This window comes from Chaetura pelagica, unplaced genomic scaffold, assembly GCF_000747805.2.
Source record: "Chaetura pelagica isolate M959 unplaced genomic scaffold, ChaPel_1.0 scaffold472, whole genome shotgun sequence".
In the NCBI taxonomy this organism is placed as follows: Eukaryota; Metazoa; Chordata; class Aves; order Apodiformes; family Apodidae; genus Chaetura; species Chaetura pelagica.
This window is the reverse complement of record NW_009952566.1, coordinates 1,578,676-1,602,349: the sequence shown is the minus strand read 5'-3', so window position 1 is coordinate 1,602,349 and position 23,674 is coordinate 1,578,676. Positions and strand designations below refer to the sequence as shown.

The following is a 23,674-nucleotide window of genomic DNA, read 5'->3' as shown; positions in this document are numbered from 1 at the left end:
CTGGGAAAAACCAGTAAGAAGTGATACAGTATTTCCATGAAAAGTAAAGTAGAACCAAGTCTAACTGGCATTCGTATGCAAAGAGTTTTTGCTATGCTTTATGTAAGGCAGATTTTATTGCAAAGGTAGTTACCAGTCTGCTAGTAGGAAGGAAAATACAGGCAACTATACTTAGAGGAGATGGTTGATAATTACTAGTGACAACTTCTGTTTTTCAGAACAACTCAGCTTTAATGTACTTTCTGGAAACACCATTTTCATCATTGGTTTTCACTTCCTTCCCCATCCCATGTTAAGTATCAAAAATCAAGACTGGACAAAATGAATTGTGGATATTTACCAACCAACAACATCTAGTATTCCAATGTTATTTTTAAACTGGAACAAATATAGGTCATTCTTTATAACCTACTGCCAGTGGTTGTTTATAAATAATCTGCTCCCTGCAATAAACATTGGTCATTGAAATATTAATTTGCAGTAACTACTTGGCACTAGGTTAATATACTTGTAAAGTTTAACGGAAGTGCTTCTGATGTACATAAAAGCGCTTCAAACATCAGACTTTTAAAATGTAGTTTTGGGGTTTTTAATATCTATAGTTACAGTTTTCACAAGCATTTCTGAAAGTATTAAATCTCTTTATAAGTTTAGAGGCTCACGTCTCAGCATGCCTGTTTCTCAACAATTACAGAATACCTAATTTAACATTCTTGCTCCCTATGCTGAGACGACACAGTACCAAAATTTAGCTATAAAAAGAGGCATTTTTGGTCAGACTGACCCCCAGCTGTCCCTTAACAGAAAAGCAATGCAGCTCAAAACTTTCTCCTCCCTCCAAAAAAAGACACCTAAGGCCACAAATTAACATTTGCCAGAATATCCAGGTGTTTCTCTATTTGTGGCAACTGTGTACATGCCCACTTAGAGAAATACAGTTCAAAAGCCCCACCACCACCTTTTAAGGATAAACCACCTCAGAAGCCAGTTTAGGCAGCAGTGCGTCGAAACGGTGTGTTAAAGCCATTCCATCTAGTTTAACTAGTTTCTAACCATGTTCAATCAAAATTCCTAATTGCAGGAAAGAACAAAAAATAAAATAATCTTAACGTAGAGAGAGAGGCAAAAAGATGCAAAGATAACCACCACAACGATCCAAGAGCAAAAACTCCTGTTTAAGTTTTTCTTATGCTAAAAAAGGCACACAACCCCTTGTGAACTAGAGACAAAAGCTAGCAGTACAACAGCAATAAACCCAGAAGAAAAAGCCTACCAAAATTACCCAATTGCCTACTGGGAAGGAACAATGAAGTAGACAGGCTGCTCTTGCTCTGTTTTGTTTGCAGGGAAGTGGTCAAATTTAATAGTCAAATTCAGCCACATTAAGAAACAGTTTAACAAAAGCTACCCCAAGAAACCAGAACAAAACCTGACCTTTGGGTCAAAAGGCCACAGACAGGCCTTTCCATAGCATGTAGCTGAGTGAGTTCAGAGATTGGCAATGAAAGAAAGAAAGCTTTAGACATGTGATGGGAACAAGCTTTGGGATTTATCGAACAGTCACGCCAAGCTTCTCCAGCACACGCACTCCCTTTTCTTGGTATTCTTGTCGGGTCATCCAGAAGTTGTCTTTGTCTTTCATGATGTCTGCTAGAACCGCGCCACCCAAAAACACCATGTGCTTCCGACGAGGTGGATCTTCAATTCGGATCTTGAATTTCTAAGAAAAAGAAAACAAAGTGTTACTAGGATTCTTGAAACGAAGCCTTTCAAAATAAAATAGTGCTTTCCACCAGAACAATGAAATGGAAACTGTTTAGTGAGAAAAATGCAACCAAAAAAACTGAAATGCTAGCACAGGACACTCTGCATGAGTTTCCAGCTTGCGCAATCACAGTAAAATAACTACTTTGCACTGGAAATTGGAGACAGCTATTGACACTTTCCCCAAAATTATACTTCCAGTGTAGCCACAAAAAGTCTAAGAGTCAGAATATAAAATTAAAGATCTTATTTTTGCATTTCATGAGTATGGTAAAGAGTGAAATTCTTGGCCAGCTTTGATGGCTAAGATTATCAAAAGCTACCAGATCATCAAATCACAAAATATTTCAGAATTACACTAAGTTTCAAAAGAGTAGATGGAATGGATCTTAAATTTACACAGTCTAGACCAACTAAACTAATAAATATTCCCTTAAATTTTTCAATGCTAAAGCTCTAACTTCAATGAGTACAGTCAAAGCTATGTGTGAAATATTGTCCTAGACTTATAACATTCTGTACAATTGAGTCATTCCATATTGCTACAAAAGATCTTCAGAGAACACACTATTAAGAATCAGGGAAGTTCGATTCAGTTCAACATTAGAAACTCCACTCCAAGGAATTTTCTCTGTAAATATATCCTCCTTGAAAAGCAGACAACAGTAGTGTTACTTCTGTAAGGTGTGTGTGGCTGTTGTCTGCTTGTCACAGTAACCAGTGAGCAAAGGACAATTTTTCCACTTGAAGGTGTATTTGAACAAGCCTCTTACTTTTGAGTATTTCACTTACAGCATGAACAAGGAATTTTCTCTGTAAATATATCCTCCTTGAAAAGCAGACAACAGTAGTGTTACTTCTGTAAGGTGTGTGTGGCTGTTGTCTGCTTGTCACAGTAACCAGTGAGCAAAGGACAATTTTTCCACTTGAAGGTGTATTTGAACAAGCCTCTTACTTTTGAGTATTTCACTTACAGCATGAACCAAAACTTTTACAGATTAAAAAAAATTTTTTTTTTTTGCTCTATGATTACTTTTATTTACTTGTATTTTGCCTACAAGTTCTGCTCTAGCATTTATCAGCCCCTTTTACACTCAAGCTAATCGAAGACTTCAGCCATTCCTTGCTATTAGCACGGACTAGAAGGTGGCTTCATTGCAAATACACGCAAACCACCTCTACAAAACGAAAGGGTGTGAAGAACAGAGAGGCAGGAATTTTGCAAGCTGGGTGGAGGGCCACCCGCAGCTTCTGTCATTTCTGACGACTTGGTTCCCTCTAGTGGGGATTCAGGATAAACGTCGTCCCCACACAACTAAAGCTGCAACTCGGTACCTACCGAGAGTTTCTCCACATCTCCTTTCAGAACTCGTTCCAGGTAGAGCTGTTTCAGTTCCCTCTCCAGTCGTGAAGGCAGCCCGGGGTACATGGTGGACCCTCCAGACAGCACAATATGCTTGTAGAATTCAGACCTGACAAATAAAAACCAGCCGTTCTAATCTCATGTGGTATCCTCTGTAGTACAATTAAAAGATCCCTGTACATACACAGGGGAGTAAATATAAATGTAAAAAATGGTCACACACAAACACAGGATTTGCACAAGTTTGGCAGACTTGCTCATGATTTTCAGGCATCCTAGAAAGCAGCAGTACAAAAACCAGCCAAACATTGTACTTTCAAGATTTTTACCCTTGCCCATTCATACCAGAAGAGCCAAGTTTCCAGACAACCCATTAAGCTCCAAGATCTCAGACTGAGCCCCACTCCCAATAGACACCTTGCCCCAGCAGTGTGCAGGTCAGTGTCTACAGCAAAAGATGTTATTTTGTATAAATGCAGTTCTCTCATGACTGCACTCTGGTAAGAGGATTGTAAGTGTTCTGCTCCTACCTGGTATCAATGTCAGCAGCCTGGATGGTGTTAAAGAGCAGTTCAGCCACACCAACCCCTTCTACATTGATTAAGTGAGGCTGGAAGAGAGCCTCTGGTGCCTCAAATCGTTCTCCACCAACTTTGATAATCCTGCCATCTGGGAGCTAAGGGAGAAAAAGCACCATTTATAGGACTACTTTTTAGCCACTTGGATACTAAACAAACCAAGAGGAAATTACCTACATTGCTCCCTAACATTTAAAAGAGGAAATTGTTGATAACTGCCACCACTGCAAGAAGTGATTCAGTATTACTGAAAGAAGATACAAGTGATGCAATTTACTTGGAGACATCAAGGACCAGGTAACTCGATACTGTCGTACCAAACACCTCCTTGCAATACAGCTCCTATTATTGATATAAAAGATGATCTTACAACAAGAGTAATGCTTTCCTGTAAGCTCTTTTCTTCTGTGTGTGATCTCAGGTAGTTTCCACTAACAGCAAGTTTACCATTCTTGTCACCAGACACCAGTCTCATACTTGTCACTGCTAGATGGATGAAGCTGAAACCATCTGACATGTTAGAGAAAGTAAAATTTCTTTTCAAGTTCCTGTATTATAATATTCAAATTTCAAGGATCTACAATGACGACGAGTACAAACTCTTACAGAAAATCTGAAAATAAAAAAACCTTTTAAAAGTTTTCCCAGAACCAAGTAATCTGATTCTACAGACTCCTGTGTCTGGAAAGTGAACTGCCAAGAAAAATTTAGAAGGAATCAAAGCTAAACCAATACCTGAATTTAAACCGATGACGTTTAGGACAAGAAACATTGTCTCAAAACACTCACCGTGTAGGATTCAACTAGTACTGTGGTCTCTAGTGCCAGTTTCTGCTCCTGTTCAATGTTGTATCCCACATAACACAGCTTTTCCTTGATCATGCGAACAGTCTCAAAATCAGCAGAATGGTTGAAAGCATATCCTCGCAGCAAGAGGAGCTGTGGGGAACACACTGGGTCAGAGACGGACAGCCCAGATCTCTTTATCAGTAGACAGCTACATTCAAACACAGATCTTCAAAGGTTCACCTCCCTTTTTAAACTGGAAACTTAATACTAAGTCAAATTTGTCACAGTGTATTCATTATTACCAGAAAAGTAGAATAGCAACTGCATTACTCCATGTGGGAAATTTTCCTCATCGTTAAAACTTTCAGAACCAGAAACAGAGCCCAAATATTTCTTCTGTTTAGGACTTTAGAGCACTCCAGTATTCTAGTTTAACCATAAGATTTGCCAATCCAGAATGTCGCTTATACTTTTAAAAAATCCAAATAAATAGTCTATAAAACATCCCATCTTATTAAATAATCAAGGAAGAATCACTACACTATTTTCCACACTGTGAGAAAAGTCTTTCTGAAATTAGATTAGTAGAACCAATAAAATACAACTTTTTTTTAATTTTATGTATAAAGAAAGCCAACTTTTTCCATTTTCCTTTCAAATATGGATTGAAATCCCATCCTACTGCTACAAAGAAAACATAAAGTCTCTGAATAATATCACATGTGATTTAGAGGAGGAAACAAAGATAGAAGGAAGCAATACAGAGAATACAGGAATCCTTAATGTAATTAACATGAGTAACAACATGAAAATGTAAAGTGGTTTATTGCTATTAAGGGAATTTAACTTGAACCAATGTATCACAGCCTCAGCCTTGAAAATTCTTTCCAGCTTACCTTAATGAGGTACCTAGTGATATCCCTTCCAGCAATATCTAACCGTCTGGTGAGGTGAGGAAGAGAGAAACCCTCATAAACTGGGCAAATATGAGTTACACCATCTCCAGAGTCCACAACAACACCAGTCAACAAACCTAAAAGAATGGAAGGGGAAAAAAACCAAAAGGTACAACTTTCCTTAGCACCTTATAAATAAAGCAGAATTGTAGTGAGTTAAGGATAGGATTTTTCATTGTAATTTTCACTGTAGTTTTCCTTTTAGGAAAAGTAGTCACGATGTAATTCAGTTATTCCCATTCAGCTGGATTTTAAACTTAAGGTTTTCATAATAACAGAAGTCTTTGTTTACATTTAAAAAAAATATTACTTCTACTCTTTCTCAGATTCTTGTAACTCCACCATTCAAAATTTTATCTGGTATTTTGACATCCTAAATTGAACATTAATTAAAGGGAACATATAAGATCATTAAATGCTGGTTGGGGCACAAATTCCTCCTCAGATTCAGCTGCATGTGTGCAACCCTATGCTAATTTCCCCAATATGAAGAAAGGTACAAGTATTCAAGCCACAAGTTTACGTTGTCACAATTATTAGGACTTCTTGATTTTGACTCACATTCAAAAAAACAAAACAATGCTTTCATAAAGTAAAGAACACTTGGACTATACAACACACATCTATTTTTTCCCCACAGAAACAGTGCTAGGCTGAATCAGATCTGCTTTCATAGACTAAAGAAACTAACTCTGAGTTAAAAAGTTTACCATAAACCCACTAAATTCTGAGGTGTACAAGACTGAGATATCATAAGCATGTAGAAACAGAAGTTTCTATACTTCACTAACAAAATAAATATGAAGCAAAATTAATGGTGAAAGTTAATTTGAAAACAATTTTATAGTTTCTCACAAGTTACCTGAAGCAAGAAAATTTATTTTAAGGGGAGATCTTAAAATAATAAAGGAATATGGCAAGGTGCACTGGTTTGGCTAGTGTAATTTTGCTCAAGCTTTGTAAAACAGGAGGCAAACAAATTGGTTACTTGCCTTGGATCTTCAGATTATTAGTGAACTCTAATAACCACCTTGCAAACACAACAAGTCTTGCAATCGGAAACACGTAGTAAGGAAGGAAGCAGTCACAAGGGACTACACCTAACTCCAAAGGACTGTTCTGAGGAATTGCTAAATAATTTCCTAATTGGAACTAGGTTTTGATATACAAACCCCTATGCCTTTAGAAGGCACAGGAGCACACAGAATTCCTCATAAAAGCAACTAGCAGTCTTTAGAGTTTTAACAGCAGCAACAAAATATGGTGCACTGAAATGAGGCACATCTCTGTATGTACTTTTAGCTACTACTTTACTCTTTAATGTAATTAAAGAAGTAGGATTTTTAAACAGCTTTTTTATTTTCAAAAGCAAATGTACTGTTTATGTGCAACTTGTTTTTTATATCTTAAGTCTTCAATTTTGTTTTAGATGGTAGTATGTAGGAAAACTCTGGACCGCTCTAATTTGTTTCACATTGTTATTCAAAAAGTGACTGAGCACTTCATGTTAAAATGCATGTAACATTACAGGAGTATTTAAGACTCTTTATGTTGGTCAACTAAATATTTAAAAGGAATCAAACCAAAGAAAAAACAAGAGGGGAAAAAAGAAAAAGAGTAATAGCACAAAACTGGTTGTAATTACTTGCACAACAGAATCATCTTTACAATACCCCATCACTTTTGCTCCTAGACATAGAAACTATGGTGACATGTTAATGGAAAAGGATATTTATGTCCTGCTGTGTTAAACCTAAACACATCAAGCCACTAGTAAACAGATGTAAGGAGTCATATTATTAAAACTGATACACGTGCGTAGCTTCTTACAATCCTCAATGTATTGAAGTCAATGGCAGAATTTCTATTGAATTCAGTGAATCTAATTTTCTCCTCAGGCTGAAGACCACTTATTCTAATTTATCTATAGCAAAAGAACCAACACTTTTTTATATATAGGAAACAGTGCAAAAGTCACCTTCTTGTCATCTTGAAATTCACTTAGGGTAATACATTTTTCCTTTATCAGAAAATCAAAAGCACGTCATTAAGGCTTATGCCAAAAGCTAAATGACTACGCCCTGAAACAATTACAGTTTTGGTACACTAGGTTTTTGCATTTACAAGCAAGATCTCCAGTTAGTCCATGATAGTAGTACCTATCAATAGCTCTTCAAAACAAAAAGGAAGCCTGTAAGACAGAGACAAGCTTGCTTATAATGGTGTTGAAAACCCATTAATAATATAACCCATATTAGAACTTTGGCTCAGAACACATTTAAAAACCAAATAGATTTCAAGTTATCTTTGCCTACCTTGAGCATACAAAGTAAGAACAGCCTGAATGGCTACATACACCCCAGAAAACTGGTATGTTTCAAACATAACCTGTAAGATGAAGGCAAAAATTAATGTTCAAAACAGGCTAAATACTTAAATTTCACAAATGTTTGAAAACTGTATTTCACAAAAATTTTATTTTTGCTAATCAAAAACACTTTCCAAGAAATGTCATTGTATAGATTCTATACAAACATTAGAAATCTACTTGCTTTATGGCAGCAATTAGTACATTCAGTTCCATACCTTACCTGTTCACACAACATGAGCCACATGAAATATTCCACATCCGTTTAGCAATGAAAGTGAATAACTATAAGAAACCCACACACCAATTTCTGCAGCTTTACTAAGCCATTTTCCAAAGTGCTTAATGAGTGGGAGGCAGTACTTGTAGACCAGCCAAGTCCTTCATTACTGAAGTGTGACTTGGGAATGAAATGTTTGTTAAAGGTGTACGCTCTTCAATCTAATGAAGTTCTGAGGTTTGTTTTTATTTAATTTATTCTTCAGACTTTGTACATCCATAAACTATGTCAAGTAACACCAAACAGACTCCTATGCATGTGGGTCTAGAATATGCCAAATGTCACAGGTTGTTCTCTGCATCTGGGCCTTCTTCCCTTCTTTAAAGCACAACTGATGACAAGCCTCTCGAATGAGTGCAAAATCCTCTACTGTTTAGAGCACAGATAGAGCTAAATCTGTTACCACATTCAGAAAACCACAGGTTTGCAGAACTCGTACTGAAATATGAAAAGTAACTGCCTGTCTTGTAGACTAGGTTCCCCTAACCACTAAAATCATTTCAGTGAAGAAACAGAGTCTAAGACTAAAAGATATAGTTCGCAGGATCTTGTCTTATTTATAAACACAAAAAGGCCTAGTAGACCATTCATACTGTACAGCAGCTTTGTCCTCAAAGTACAGGAAAAAACAGATGAACTCTTGACTATTCATTCCAGCACATACAGATATTTTGCTTTTGCTATTCTGTAGCCTCCTGAGCATTTCTGCAACTTCTAGGATTAGAAACTAATTAGATCCTAAATACTCCCACAGCTCCAGTAAAAGATATCTAAATATTTTTAAAGAAAAACAGCTGATGCCTGACAACTTTAGAATTCTGAACTATTTAAAGCACCTCCTCTATCAGAATAGCATGATTTTAAACGGCTGGCCCATATCAAAAACCTGATCCTTGTCAAGCCAATTATTTCATAGTGATATTGAGCCCACTACAAAACTCCTGGGAAAACTATTGGTCTCTCAGGATATCTGCTGTGAGCACACAGTATAGCAGAAGTCAAGTAGAAAGGAACACAGAGGGGGTGAGCTGCAGAGCACCCTGCCATAAGAACATCATGCTTTGGGTTTTTATAAGCCCCCAATGTGAACTTGGTAACATAAAAGGAAATCACACAGAATCACTGCTGTACTACAGCAGTCAGGTGCTTGGGCTAAGAAGAAGCAAGACATTACAAGGCTGGCTAGTAACTTCCGTAACGGCCGCAGTTTAGCAATTGCAATACCTTCAGAAACAAGAAGCAGAAGTATCTGCCAGAAAAGGAACAGCTGAAATGGCAGCAACTCAAAGAGAGATCCTGTTGGAGCAGTCATTGTCTAAAACTAGCACTATTCCAATGCATGTGTCTTTCAAACAACTTGAGCATTACAAAATGAAAAACTAATGTAAGAAAAATCTATATTATTATCTTCATACAACAAAATGAACATTTAAATGGCATTAGTTACTACCTATGCATGTTGTACTGCAAAACCCTTTTGTAACTTCAATGCAGGCCTTTTGGGAGAGGGTATTATTTTTTCTTTTAAGACATCTAGGTCTACTCTATTTGACATTAAAAATGCCCTGACACAGGACAAGTATGTTAGCAAATCTTAAGATAGAAACACTGAGGAGGATGTTCTCCTGAAAATATTCTTGTTGTGAAGGAAATTTTTGGATTACCTACAGGTGATGTTCTAATTGGGCACAGAAAGGAAGAACTAAAAACTGGGGGAAAAGATAAAGAACACTATTTTGGGATTAGGAAAAGTGACTGTGCTAGAGTATCCCTACAGCTACATGCTATACCATTACAGTCTGGGTGTTCCTGAGGGCGTTACAGAATGAGAACTCGGCAGATAACAAGGGACAAACAAATGGCAAACACTCAGCTAAGCTGAGGAGCAACCAGTGCCTTGTACCTTCTATGAAAGAAAAAGCACTTCACAATATAGCTGTTATGTGAACACTTGCTGCTGTTACTATGTAGCTGAGTTTGATGGAGCTATTAAGCGAGAAGAGAGAATTACTGGAAGTAGAATGAACAGCATATATAATTATCTATCATCTTGATGCAGTCCAGATGACTAAGCTTTTCTTTTAAAATGTTACTGCACTGTATCACAAAATGCAGACATTATTATATTTACTGCAGACTTTAGGAAAAATGTTAATTTGGTCCTCTGCTTCATACTGAGCTAGCCTCCCTGAAAAGAAGGACTCCATGTCAAAAATGGAAGATATGTAAATATGTTAAGAAACTACATATTGCTAGTCCTCATAACACTGTGATCCATTAAAAATATTAATAGAAACAACAAGCTTCTCTAACCCAAATTTAAATCTACAAAAAATGGATTCTAGTTCTCCCTAATCCTCTGGATCACGATTAAGCATCTACAATCTCTGGAGTGGTTTAAAAAAGTAAATGGAACACTGCAAATATTTTATTAGTTCAGAAGCCATACCAGACTTTTCAATTTACGGTATAAAATTACTCAGTACCAGAATAACTAAAATCCAGCCTTTTGTGTTTAGCAAGAAAACAGAAACAAGAGCACTATTGTAGACAGCTGAAAAGCAAAGAAGCCTTAACAGGAAATTCGACCATCCCTGCTACATGGAGGTCACCCAGAATAATCCACTACATCTATCACACCACAGCTGACTGATATACAATAGACAACATATTAGTAATGTTACATTACGTAATTCTTTGATAGGTCTCTAGTGTCCACAATTGCTAGGAAATGCTGACTTTTGATTGCATGGTTTGATTTGTTTCACTTAAGTTTTTCCAACTTTGCTGTACATCACTTGCTCCCAAGTGACTGAAAGGAAAGATTAGTGCAATTAACTGCCACGTTGCAGAAAGCACTACTGTAGCTGTGACAACCAACAAGATTTTAAAGGAAAGGTCAGCAAGTAATGATAAAGATAACTTCTTATTAGACTAAGCAACAGATTTAGGAAAAAAAATATATATGCACAAACTTTCATATTCAAAGTTCTGACAAATGGATAAGGTTTGAGACTTAGAATCCATTTTTTCCCACCCTGTCAGATACTTGCATTAAACTACATTTTTGCTACACTGAATACTTACATTGACTGAAAATACCTATGATGCTTGAGAAGAAATACAAAATGGGAAATTAGGTTTTTGTTCCCCTCAAACATCGAGTCTTTGTCACATGGTACTAGAGCTAAACAACATACATCTGACAACCTACATTAATGAGTTCAGGTGGAGCTCACGTCACTCAGGGCAGCGCTCTTGAGACTGAGGATCCACAAACCAGGCTTTCCTTCTTAGAAGGCTTTCATTGATAATCCCTAGCATTAATCAAAGATTAGTGAATTGGTTGTCATCACACCTTCTTCATCAACTACTTCTAACAACACAGCTCCATCTGGTAAGCAGCATCTTGCTCAAGCTTCAGTCTCCTCTGAAGATTTACTGGCTTACAGAAATCCAAGTAATTTCATGTAATTAACATTCATCCAAGAGCTAGTAATCAATACATCTTGGATACATGAAAATAAACATGTACTTTCAATTCTGTGTTTTAATGGTGACATGGCTTGAGATAGGAAGCCTACTTAGAGCTTTTGAATGGGATCAGTTTGTTTGAATTTAACCACAGTAGCCTTCTTGACTACAGCTGAGGATAAGTTTTGGTTAGAAAAACAGCAGAACTGCTTTGCCTCAGGCAGTTACCAGGTGTTCCAAGAAGTTAAAAACTCTTAGAAATGCTTCAATGACTGTATAAATCAGTTTCTGCCAGGCAGACATACCTCCACGATCTTCTCCCTGTTTTTAGTTGGATTCATGGGAGGTTCTGTGAGTAGTATTTTACAATTTTTTGTGTCAATATTAAGTTTTTCTGGTCCAAACGTGTAATCCCAGAGGTGCTTCATATCATCCCAGTTCCGAACTATGCCATTCTCCATTGGATAATTCACTTCCAGCATTGAGCGCAACTCACTTGCTTCATCACCAACCATGAGATCCTGTAAAATTTTAATATAGAAACATATCAGTGCTTGTAAAATTTTCTAAACACCCAAATCCTCAAGAATCACAGTGAACAGTCCAGCCTGTGTCCAACTGTGTTCTTAAACAATACCTACATTTTAGAATGCTTTTCAGGTACTTAGGAGAGAAGTAGAATATGTTTCATGTAGTATTTAAATTTGGTTGTTACCCATCCCAAACCTTTTCCAAAATAAACTTTGTTAATTCCATTCTCCAATTAACCTGAAACAAAACAATAAACCCTGCTACCACTAGGTACCACAAAGACCTTTGTAAGTATGATGTTTCTCCACTGATACCTACAAAATTTTATCAAATACTAATTTCAAAAGGCTGAGATGCAAAATAGCACACAAGGGTAGTAGGTGGAATTGGCAGAGTATTTTTCCATGCATGTTGCAAATTTCTGTGCACAATACCAAAAAAGGAATAATGAGTGGTGAATAAGCATACCCAACAGTAGCAAAAACAAATAGGAGATTAGAAGTTCCACACTAGACATTAAAAGAAATAATGGTTTACATATTTCCTATGTCAGTAGGGTGTGAAGAGACATCTGAATATAAAAATATACCCTTGTCTGTTACATGCCAAAAGTCCCAAGCCAAAACCCCCAGTAATGCATTCTTACACAAATACAACCAACTAATGCATAGTTTGTATACTAATTTCACACTGATTAAGCAATCTATTTATTAAAGTTAGTTATGCAAACATTGCACATTCCAATTAGCAGCACTGTATCTTCTTTCCCACGTATTTCCCAGAGGAAGTATGCATGTAACATCTTATTTTTGCTCCCTATTACACCCCATACTTTTCTAAAGAAGCCTTAGCTGACTTGGCTCATATTTAGCCTGTATGATCACATTTCTAGGTATCAACAGCACTGTTTCCATACTAGCATTATATTGATTTCATAGCAAAAAACCCAGCTGCTTCATACAAAAATATGCCACCGCACTTTGTAGTTGCTGTGGCACAGAAGTGAGGGTTACTCAATCTACTATTCAATGCTAGGAAGAGGCACAATAAAAAAACTGAGTGTATGGTTTATGCCTTTTTTAGAAGTAACCTAGAGAGCTACCGTTGCCTATATAAAAAGGAAGTTAATTGAAAATAATTTAAATCAAACCATTTCTCTTCCACCCCCCTCTCACTGACAAGGAATTTTGTTTTCTCTTGCACAGTAGATGACACTTCAGTTATCTCAACTGCACAGAAGAAAAAAATCAATACTAATATTTTATATCTAATGTACTCTAGTGAAACCATCTGTTAAAACCCCATCATGCAGCCACGTTCCTCCTGAGAATTTCAGACAAGAGAAACTCCACCAGTTAAAAGAAACAGAAGGTTTTTTGGGCATTGTACTTTGAGGCTCTACGCTACTGAACAGGGCAGCCCAGGAAAAATTGCTATTCAAACACGCAACGAAAGTGGCACCAAACTTTCACATCCTTTTAAAACAAAGTTAAAGGGCAGAACAATTGCTCTCGAGAGCACACAAAGAAAAAAGCGCACTTGGTAGGTGAAGAGGAAGAAGGACTGCACAACTGAAATTGCAGAGGAAACCATATCATGACATCCCCTGTTTCCACCACTTTGGTAGTCAGTAACATTTGTCTAACTGAAATATGAAAGTTTATTCAAGCTCTTGGTTTTGTAATGTTAAATATAGCGATTTATACAGTTAAAAAGCCTGAGCTTGTTGATCTTTAGGAGTTATTCTTACATCTTGCAAAACTATAGGCTGTGTAGCATTCAGAAGCAATGCATAGAATATTCTCATTAATTAGTTGCTAGTAAACTAAAGCAATGAACAATGTCCAAAATAAGTATGTATTCAAATGTAAAATGTAGGACAAGACAAAAGAAAATAAAAAATATAACATAACAGCTTCTAGGTCCCATCAAGCAAAAATGGTAAACAAACAGCACAGGGGCACCTCACTTACCATCTTTTTGTTATTCTACTTCAACAGGTCAAGAAAGGTGAAGAAAGAAGGTAGAAGCAAGAAAGTCAGAAAAGGCCTAAATGAAATTCTCAAATTATTTTAAGTACACAGTAGAAATAGAGTGAAGAGAGGTGCATGTACAGCAGGAAATTATCTGAGTTAGTTTAGTTAGGGCCAAGCTAACATTCCCAGGCTCTCGGATTAAAATGTCTCCTTAAAGGAAGCTATTGCTACATATCACATTTATGCATCTTACATTGCAAACAAGATCAATATATCTGACTCTCTCAAATGGGATTCTGTGCATAAATGTTCTGTAACATTGTAGTTTTACCCTGGGAAAGGCATTTATATGAACTAGACAAGACTCCGCAGAAGGTGTTTGACCATAACAAGCTCCGACAAACGTCAATGTTAATTTTTTTTTTTAATATTCTGCTTTAAATACTCAGGAACTGAAAACTGTAACATAAGGGTATTCAGCTATAAGCAAGCTAATCTGTTTATATATCACGGAACAAATACACCAAAAGAATAAAAGATATTTACTTAAATTATGGCAATGGCTCTCAGAATGGAAATCAAGTGATCATGAAGTGCAGTAGTAAGAGCAGTGTTTCAAAGTTCTTTACCTATAGCAAGCTATGGAGGTACAAAGATAATTCAAGCAACAGGGGAGCACTATGAGATATTTGAAGCATATGAGACAAACATAGTACAAAATTATACTAAGCAATTTTCACAATTATTGAGATTTTTCCTCCTTCGATTACATTTCCTTTGAGTCACCTAAACTGTCACAAACCACAGGGTAATTATTGGCGCCATTAAGGCAAATCTACTTATTCTGCAAATTGTGGCAGTGGAGAAGTGTGTTGATTCAGGCAGTAGCAAAGAAGCTGGTCCGTGTGGCCCTCTTCCTCACTTCAAATCCAAACAACAACTTACTTGGACTGCCTTTAGCAGAAACCGAGCAGAACTGCAGGACATGGACAAAGGCTCAGGGGGTTTGATCGGCCCTACAGTCCTAGTTATTTTAACTAGTCAAAGCTACTCATCCATTCTGCCTTCCTAAGAGGGTTATTAAACCCCAAACCTGCTTCAAAGATTAGTAAGTCAATAAAAGCTAAAAGCAACATCTACGCTTCTAGTTTTAGAGTTTTAAGGTTGCAATTTTAAGCAAAATTCCAGTAACAGCCAAACTTTTGATGAGAATCTGGAAGGAAAACATGGACCAAGCAACTTGAAACTGGTAACTCAATAGACGGAAGATAACCACTGTTTTGATCAGCATCCAAACTCTTCTCACAGAGTTTCTGAATTTCACAGAATAACAGCTTTTCTGAATAGTTTTGAAAAGTTAAACTGATCTCTCCTTCCCAGCTTCCTTTACTCATTTTCTGAATAGTTTTGAAAAGTTAAACTGATTTCTTCCCAGCTTCCTTTACTCGGTTTTAACTTATTCCATAAGAACTTGAAGTGAATGGCTGTAATTAATTTTGGTATCAAAGTCACATGCTGAAATACTTTTCTTTTTAGGAAATCTGCAAGCATCTCACAAAGAAAAATGGCACTCGCTTAACAAGTCTTCTTACTGTATTATCCTACTCGGATACTCAAAGTTTCTGTGATAGGGATTTCTTCTCTTGATACACTGTCTCCTTAAGAAAGAGTGACAAGCTACTATAAGCAGATGCTATAAAATTAGGAAGAATCTAGACTCAGTTTACTCTTTAAAATATAACCATGTGATTCATGTTCAAGCAGAAGATGGACAATGCATGCAAAACTGGAGTTAATGGTTCTTTGGCACTGATGTCTTTGCAACTACCCACTTCCACCTCCCATTTTTACAATTCAACACTGTCATATGTAATGATACTAAACTAAGTTATCAGATAATCAGAGGATACCAAAACTGGCAGGACAGACTGCACCAGATCAGCTGGAAAGAAAACATCAATACTGAAATTTCACACAGAGAATTTTTTTTGGACTTAAGACTGGTAAATCACTGCATATTTGCATCAACATTTATCAGGACCTCCTAGAAGAAATTTTCATGCTAAATTCAAGTAAATATCCAAAGAAACACCTAAGTCTTGCAAGAGAAAGGAAAATGTTTTCCCTCTCCTTACAAAAAAAAACCCCACAACTGTCTACTGTGAAAGGGAAAAGACCTGCATCCTTTCAAACTGTTCTAGCTGGCACAAAGTAAGCAGTATTGCAATATTAACAAACAAACAAACAAAAAGGCATTTTGTAAAGGTCTAATGTCTTTCATCCTCTTGTTTTCCTAGTATGATCTTCTGCTGATACTACTAACTTTTTACAGGCAGCAGCAAGAAATCAGACAACTGAAGCCTTCCTTGTCACCCACAGGGTTCTCAGAAAAAGAAACAAAGACTGGACAGAGATTTTTTTTTTTTCTTTTTACTGAGCTACGGCTCAGAAGCAATAGGAAAAGCAAAATTGAAAGCCTGCAAGTATGTGGCTCTACTTGACCTTCACTGCCCTAAGTGAGAGTTCTCCAGTTCTGCATTGCCTCCCGCTTCTCTCTCAAGTTCCTGCTTCTGCCTTGCTCTCCAACTGAAGCTCGCACAATTGCCTAGTCAGGCAGTCAAAACTTTACCTGACAAAGAAATCCCTCTTTTTCAGCTTGCTTAGCTCACTAAAGTGGCTCACCACAGGACTGCACCAGCAGTATGACCAGTACAAGGTGAGCATGTGTAGCTATAAGCAAGAATGGAGGATGTGACCGCAGCAGGGCCAAGACATTTACTGGATTGTGTACTGCAGAAGCAACTGCTAAGATTTGAAGCATCACTCTGTAATTACAAAATAAAGTGAGAAATGATAGCTCCCCAGGATTCAAAAAAAGATTCTCAAACAGTTGTTCTTCTCCCATTCCAAGCTTGGAATAACATTCCAAACTGAAGCACACATAACCTCTCCATCTCTAACTGGTGTGGGAGCACCTACTGTCTATCAACAGCAAAAAGAATAGAAAACAAAAACAACAGAAACAATGAAATGCAATGCAAACACAACCAAGGTTAAACATCTTGTACACGAAGATTACAGATGATCAACTGTGAGCAGAAAGCCAAGAGTGCAGAAAGACTTGGAACTCCAGCAGTTCAGAATTGTCTCAGAATCTTACACTAAGCTCAATGACAAACATCAACCACTTCTGTTAGATTTCTGCCTTGTAATGTTGCCATCATTTACATATTGGCATTTGAAGGCCCTTTTTGCCCAGAAACACTTGAGCCCCTACCTGCTGCCTCCTCAGTTGTACTATCTGAGGGCCTCCAGTGCTTTAGATTACTTTATTAATAACTTTGTATTTGTGACAGGCTAAAATCCAATACAGAAATTAATCAGGAGATGCAGAAACAGCATAAATAGGAATTAAGGAAAAAGCATTTCCAAATGTTACGTAAGTGAAATGCTGACCTAAAATATTTTAATCTGTCAGAAAGGAATTATAATGAAAAAAACTTACCTTGATTTCAATATTTCCCACTTTAGCAGTTGATCTTATAATGGGTCTTCCAACCAAAGCTGGAAAAATGTGCTCCGGAAAATTTGAGCCTGCATAGCCACATTTCACAAACTGAAAAGGAAGAAATAATGTGATTAGAATATCCTTTTTTTTTTTAACAAAAGAAACCTGTTTTGGGGCAAAAAACTGAAAGCCCAAATTTAAGACCATATATCTCAACAGAAACCAATTGGACTTTTACTTTCAAATCAATTTGACACGTTTCAGATGATGTGTAGATCAGTAAAACTGAATTCAGTTATTTTCTATAATGTTTTCTGAAAGATTTGAGAAACAGTATTAAAATGACCAAGTACACTGAGAGGTGTACAAGAATCCAGTGTTTGAATTTGGATTTCCTGACACTCTATTAAAAAGTTATCTAGCAAACCAAAATCCCTAATTTTGTAATAGTTCACCTTATAATGAGCACCCGATGAGACCAAATTAAATCACCTCTCCAATTAGATAATACACAACAAATTATGCATCAGAAAAAAACCAAACAAAACCTTGTGAATTCAGGTGTTACACTATTATAAAAAGTGCTTAACTGTGAACTAAGAGTCTGTGCAATTCAGATGGATTTCTCAGTTTCACAATTTGCAGCTTATCTTAAGGATAAAGATAGAAGTTTGCAGTAAGCACCTCTAAGACCAACAGCTCAATCAAAACCTCAGCTGATGTTGGTTCACATTAAACAGGACACTCTAAACGAGTATTTGCTACCCATATATTTATGAAAGAAAGCTTTACATTGCTGGGTTCCACAACAGTATATACACGCAGAAATCAGTGAGGATTAACTGAGCATTAAAAAATTATATAGTCTCTAGAGGAAACTCAGTTGTAAAATAAGAACTTTAAGCGTGCTAGCAAGAAGTTACATTTTTAGCTAATAAGGATCGGCAACTCATGCTCTTTGGCTCTCCTGCATCATGTTATCTATCACACTGATGTTCTGCCTACTTTCATGTAGAACAGGCTTCTCTTTTTTTGTCATGCTCTTTGGCTCTCCTGCATCATGTTATCACACTGATGTTCTGCCTGCATTTCATGTAGAACAGGCTTCTCTTTTTTTGATGCATACTTTGTGTACTACACTGTATTAGCATGCCAGAACAGTATTCTGCTGTCCCAAACTAAACGTTGCACATTTTCATCTGCAAAATTACTCAACCATCCAGGTGTAACAGCGGTTACACAGCATCATGGGATCAATCAGGGTGGAGGGAACCTCAGGAGCTGTCTTGTCCAACCCTGAGGTCAAAGCAGTCAACACTGAACTCAGACCAGGGCTTTGTCTAGTCGGGTCTTGGAAGGCCCCAAGGACAGAGAGACCCCTGGAACCTTGTCCCAAAGTTTAATTATCAATTTCAGGTTGTATTAAAAACCCTCTGCTAGGATTTCCAAAATGTTCAACAAGTTTTCTGAAGTGAGGTCTGAAGATTGCCACTGAAGCAATTACCACAGCAAAGAGTACAGCTAATTGCAGCTGACACGGAATTTGCCATCACACTAATGGTGACAGGAAAAGTCACTTTCTGTTGCTATAAATTATTCACCTTACTGCAGTAAAAATGGTTCCTGTTTCAGAAAGAAATCTATAAAGCCACTTATGGAAAGAGCCAAGTTGCCTAATATAAGGGCGTAGGGAATTTTTTTTTCTTCTTGTAACCCTGATTTTTTTCACCCATTCAGGGCTTTCACTTTCAGACTTTCAGGCAGAGCTGTTTGGAATACCTAAAGAATGACACTGTGTATACAACTAATTTCAGCCATTCCACCTCAATCTCTGCTCTCTGAACAGGCAAGTACTTATCAACTCCTGTGCTTACATTAAGGCCAGAAGTACCTAGGAGTTATATAGATCTTATCTGTGTATTCAGGAATGCAGTGCTGCTATAAGAAAGCAAAGAGCAGCTACAAGCATTTCTGGTTCAGACTACCTCAATACACCAGGAGACTTTACCAGAAGTTTTAAACCAGAGGAAACATAAATGACATTTTGAAGGACTGAGCTGAGTTCAAATAATTGTGTCCAAATGCTTAAAAAAAAACAACTCTCTTTCAGACTTGGCAAAATAGCACATTCAGGTCAATCACATAATTTTTGCTGCTACTACAATATTTAGGTTTGCTTGTTACAAATTTCCTTGTACAGGGTCTGGCCAAGCAAAAAGCAAGTTCTACAAAACAGTTCATGCAAATCCATCCTCCAGTGTAGGGTTTCTTAAATTGTCCCAGGAACAACCATAAGCACCCTCCAGGTAGCCCACACACCTTTAGAGCCATGTATTTGCTTACAGCTTTTCCTCCTTCTTTTTCCCCCAGCTTGATGCAACGTCCCTAACACTCATCAATAATGTTGTCGGTCAACACAAGTAACAGTACCAGTAACATCTGAGTTAATCTTTACAACTCAAGCTACTGGAGCACCCTTCAAGAAGCTCTGCTACCCACACTTGAAAACCCTGCTGAATGGGCAAATAAAATCCTGAGGTTTACATAGCAACCACTGAGATACCTGACCCAAACAACTACTGCACAAAATTAGTAAGAGCTTCTTGGCCAACCTTAAAAATACCTCTCAAAATCAAATACAGCTAAGCTGACCTAGAAAATGCCAACCTACAAAAATACTATTCTAAGGTCTTTCTATTTGAACTGTAGTAGTAACTCCCAGCCTCTTTAAAGCCTTGCAGACTTTCCCAGGTAGTTAACTATGTTGACAACTAATAAATCCTAGATGTTAAAAGCAGGCTGTCATTTCTCCAACCAGCCTAAAACATAATCAAAACTAGATTTAATCTATGTGAACTACAATGAGGAAGATTAAGATTGGACATTCATGGTTTGTTCCCTACATCTCTCAGGCTGGAAAAGAGAGCCTTAAAAATGACGTTTTTACAAAACTTTGATAGATGGGGCAAAATTTTAACTCTGTCTCTTCCCCTTCAGATATTATTTTTTTTTCTCATCCCAGGCTACATAAAAATTTGGTGAAGATGAGAACAGGTCAGCCTTGTACATCAGCTCCCCCATGAATGAGAGCATCCCCACTGTAGTATTCTCCTTGACATGGTACTGAATATTCCACTGGTTTGGCAGGTTTCTGATGACATAACACTGGATATTATGGCTGAAGAACCCGACCCAGTAAAACTACCAACAGGTAAATGTACCTAAGAAACACAAATGTATCCATATAATAGATGCTGAACAGCTTAAGATTTCTTAAGAGGTACAAGAAACATAAGATACTTCTCCCATCCTCACAGAAGACCCTCCAAAATCTTCAACTAAACGTTATGAACTGCAGTAGCTTGGAGTATGTTCAGCTTCCCTTTTATAGTGCCAGACATTGAATACTCACTGCTCCTGCCACTTTGAAACTCTCTAGTAAAATGTAAGTATAATGCACTTGTTTCTCTTCTGACTCTTACTGTGCACACACCTTGGAACAATTATCAAATAATTTCAGTGCAGTGCTCAGTATACATCGTGTCTCCAACAAGAACATCAACACTCAATGAATATACACATCTTAGTAAAGAAGCCAAGAGCTCACCATCATTCATTTTTGAACACATTTGCTATACATTCCACATGTTTTAAGAATAGCTACTGAGCTTGCCTGTGGGCAGGACCATGTATGTGAGAAGTTTTACCATATATAGTTTCTTCTCCATTTCATTGTGGTTTTTACAGACTGTTTCACTTCCTACTGAGTCATCAAACAGAAAGAACTTGTATGTATAAGTATTCTTTCAAAAGAAAAGAATGAGGAAGCTCACAAACAGGTCATATGATAAGTTTTAAAATTAATACTAATATTTTTGTCAGGTCTCAGTATTTGATTATTTCCTTTGATGCAACACTCAAATTATAACACTGAACACAACTGGAACAATTTCACAGGCCACTAATTAACTTTCTGTTTGGCCTATACCAATAAGAACATCAATTTATCACCCTTTAGACCTTTAGGTGCCATTGCCTTTCTCTCTGCTACACTACATGTTGCAAGAATTTCCTTCTAGTCATCTCTTCCTCAAAGACTGGTTGCAGCCAGGTATATTAGAAGCATCCCAAGAACAATAAACTTCAAAGACAAGCCTAAAGTCAAAATTGCATCTGTTTTTTTTAAGATATTCTCCATTTTTTTGGTAGTAATTCTGCCACCTGGCAAGTGATTTAATTTCAAAACATTGTTTTAAGTATGACATATCACAGCATATCAGAAATTACTCTGACATAAAGCGTCCATTCCTTGTCATATAGAAAAAAACATTATTGTAAAAGTACTAGTTTGACAATATAGGACTATTTGATAATCTCAATACACAGCTGAGGCACAAAAGATTTACTGAATCGCATTTTCTTCCATTTCAATTAAGCCAAATCAACTTAAATGTTCTGAGCTGACTGATTTAACTATTGTTTTTTTCATACTTTGCTCTCCCACACAAGGAACTCTGGCCAGGGTACTTCCATACACATGCTGTTCTGCTCAGAGACCAAACACAGCCCAGAGCAACAGAAGCTACAGTGACACAGTCCTCTTAACTCAGCACTGTCACAGCACCGTAAAAGGCACATTCTGCTCACATAGTTACTTATGCCTTGCCAGTACACAGAGGAAAAAAAAGCATCATACCAAGATGTCCCTTGGTTTCAAAGCACACACGGAGGCATTATACCGTATAAAATCCATGCTGCAAACCCAACTTGTGAAACTGGGTAAAAAGAAAGGCTTCTATCCATGATTTACACCATGGCACAACAGGGCTTTCACTTCTGATATACTGAACATTTTACAACTCAATGATTTATTGCTATGTAAAGGGCCACAAGATGAATATTTAATTCATTTTTATATATGCCTAATAATAAAGAGTAGTAAACAACAAAGGGGGGGAAAAAAAAACCCAAAACACAACATAAAAGCTTCCACATCCCTTTGTAAGAAGAAAATAGTAACTGCCTTTTTTTTTTTTTTTCCCCTTTCCTTTTTCTAAAGGATAGCATAAAAAGCATTCAGAAGCTCTGGACCTCAGCCCTCTCCAAGATCATTTTTGCTTCAGGAGGAAAACCGAGAAGACATCGGAACTGTCAAACCTCAGAACTGTCAAAGACCATGCTCTTCTTTCTGTAACAATGGCATCCTTTGTCTCAGCTATTCCCTCTGGGTCTTCAGGGGAAAAAAAAGTAATCTTTATTTCAAGGGCTTGTAAAAAATAATAAAATAAACCACTTTGGTTTTTTTTTTGGCCATTCAAGACATCTTTACGTGTTGTCAGCTGTGTTAACTCCCCACTTAATATTTCTTTACCGTGGGAAAAGCCTAGATTTCTAAACAAAATTGCCGAGGGGAGTATCTCCCTATGGCATCTTATCCATTTGCTTTAAAAAGGTATCTTTCTCATTTCCTGCCGAGGTGCCTCTAGGCCTGCGACCCACTGACAAAAGGGTGAATTTCTGGTGGGCGTTTGCTTGCTGAGGGCAGGGAAGGCGAAAGGATGGGGAGAAGAGCTTTGGGGCTCTCTTGATTAAAAAAATAAAAAATAAAAATGCCAATCTTGAGTATGCTGCAAATCAGGCAGGTCTCAATGAAAGGCTGATGCTCCATTTTGAACAGCAGCTGCAAAAAAACCCACCCATTCCCCGAAAACCAATAATCGTGCACACACAGAGCACGTACACCCCTGGCTGTTCAATGTACAACGTGCTCATTCAGAATTAAAAATTAGAAATCCGTATTTTTTTGTTGTTAAATGCTCGTTGCTACAGAGATTTGCTCAGGCCATGCAGGGCGATATTCCGTACAAAACAGCAAAATGCCGGAGGGTGCAGCTGCGTGGGGAGGAACAGGGCAGACCACACCATCCGTGCAGCGGGCACGGTACCGGAGACCCCTCTCGCCGGCAGGATTTGCTCAGCCGGTTTAGAAATAAACGTACACCCGGGCACAGGGCCGGGATGGTCGGTTCTCCGCCCCGACCTCCCCCCGCCCATTCATTCCGCAGGCCCGCGCCGGCCTCCCGCCCT

The 23,674-nt window shown here is 37.5% G+C and overlaps 1 protein-coding gene across 1 annotated transcript in view; it reads right to left on the bottom strand.

Moving 5' to 3' along the window:
* Positions 1–216: 216 nt before the first annotated feature.
* The window catches only part of ACTR2 (ARP2 actin-related protein 2 homolog (yeast)), a 41,453-nt gene continuing 17,995 nt past the window's right edge, over positions 217–23,674 (bottom strand). Inside the window, exons 2-9 of the mRNA XM_009993467.1 lie at positions 17,585–17,695; positions 11,878–12,093; positions 7,766–7,838; positions 5,391–5,527; positions 4,495–4,644; positions 3,658–3,803; positions 3,104–3,236; positions 217–1,720 (exon numbers count right to left, since the gene is read on the bottom strand). Of these exons, the coding sequence (XP_009991769.1) occupies positions 1,550–1,720; positions 3,104–3,236; positions 3,658–3,803; positions 4,495–4,644; positions 5,391–5,527; positions 7,766–7,838; positions 11,878–12,093; positions 17,585–17,695 (1,137 nt within the window). The 3' untranslated portion in view covers positions 217–1,549. The remainder of the gene's footprint in view (positions 1,721–3,103; positions 3,237–3,657; positions 3,804–4,494; positions 4,645–5,390; positions 5,528–7,765; positions 7,839–11,877; positions 12,094–17,584; positions 17,696–23,674) is intronic.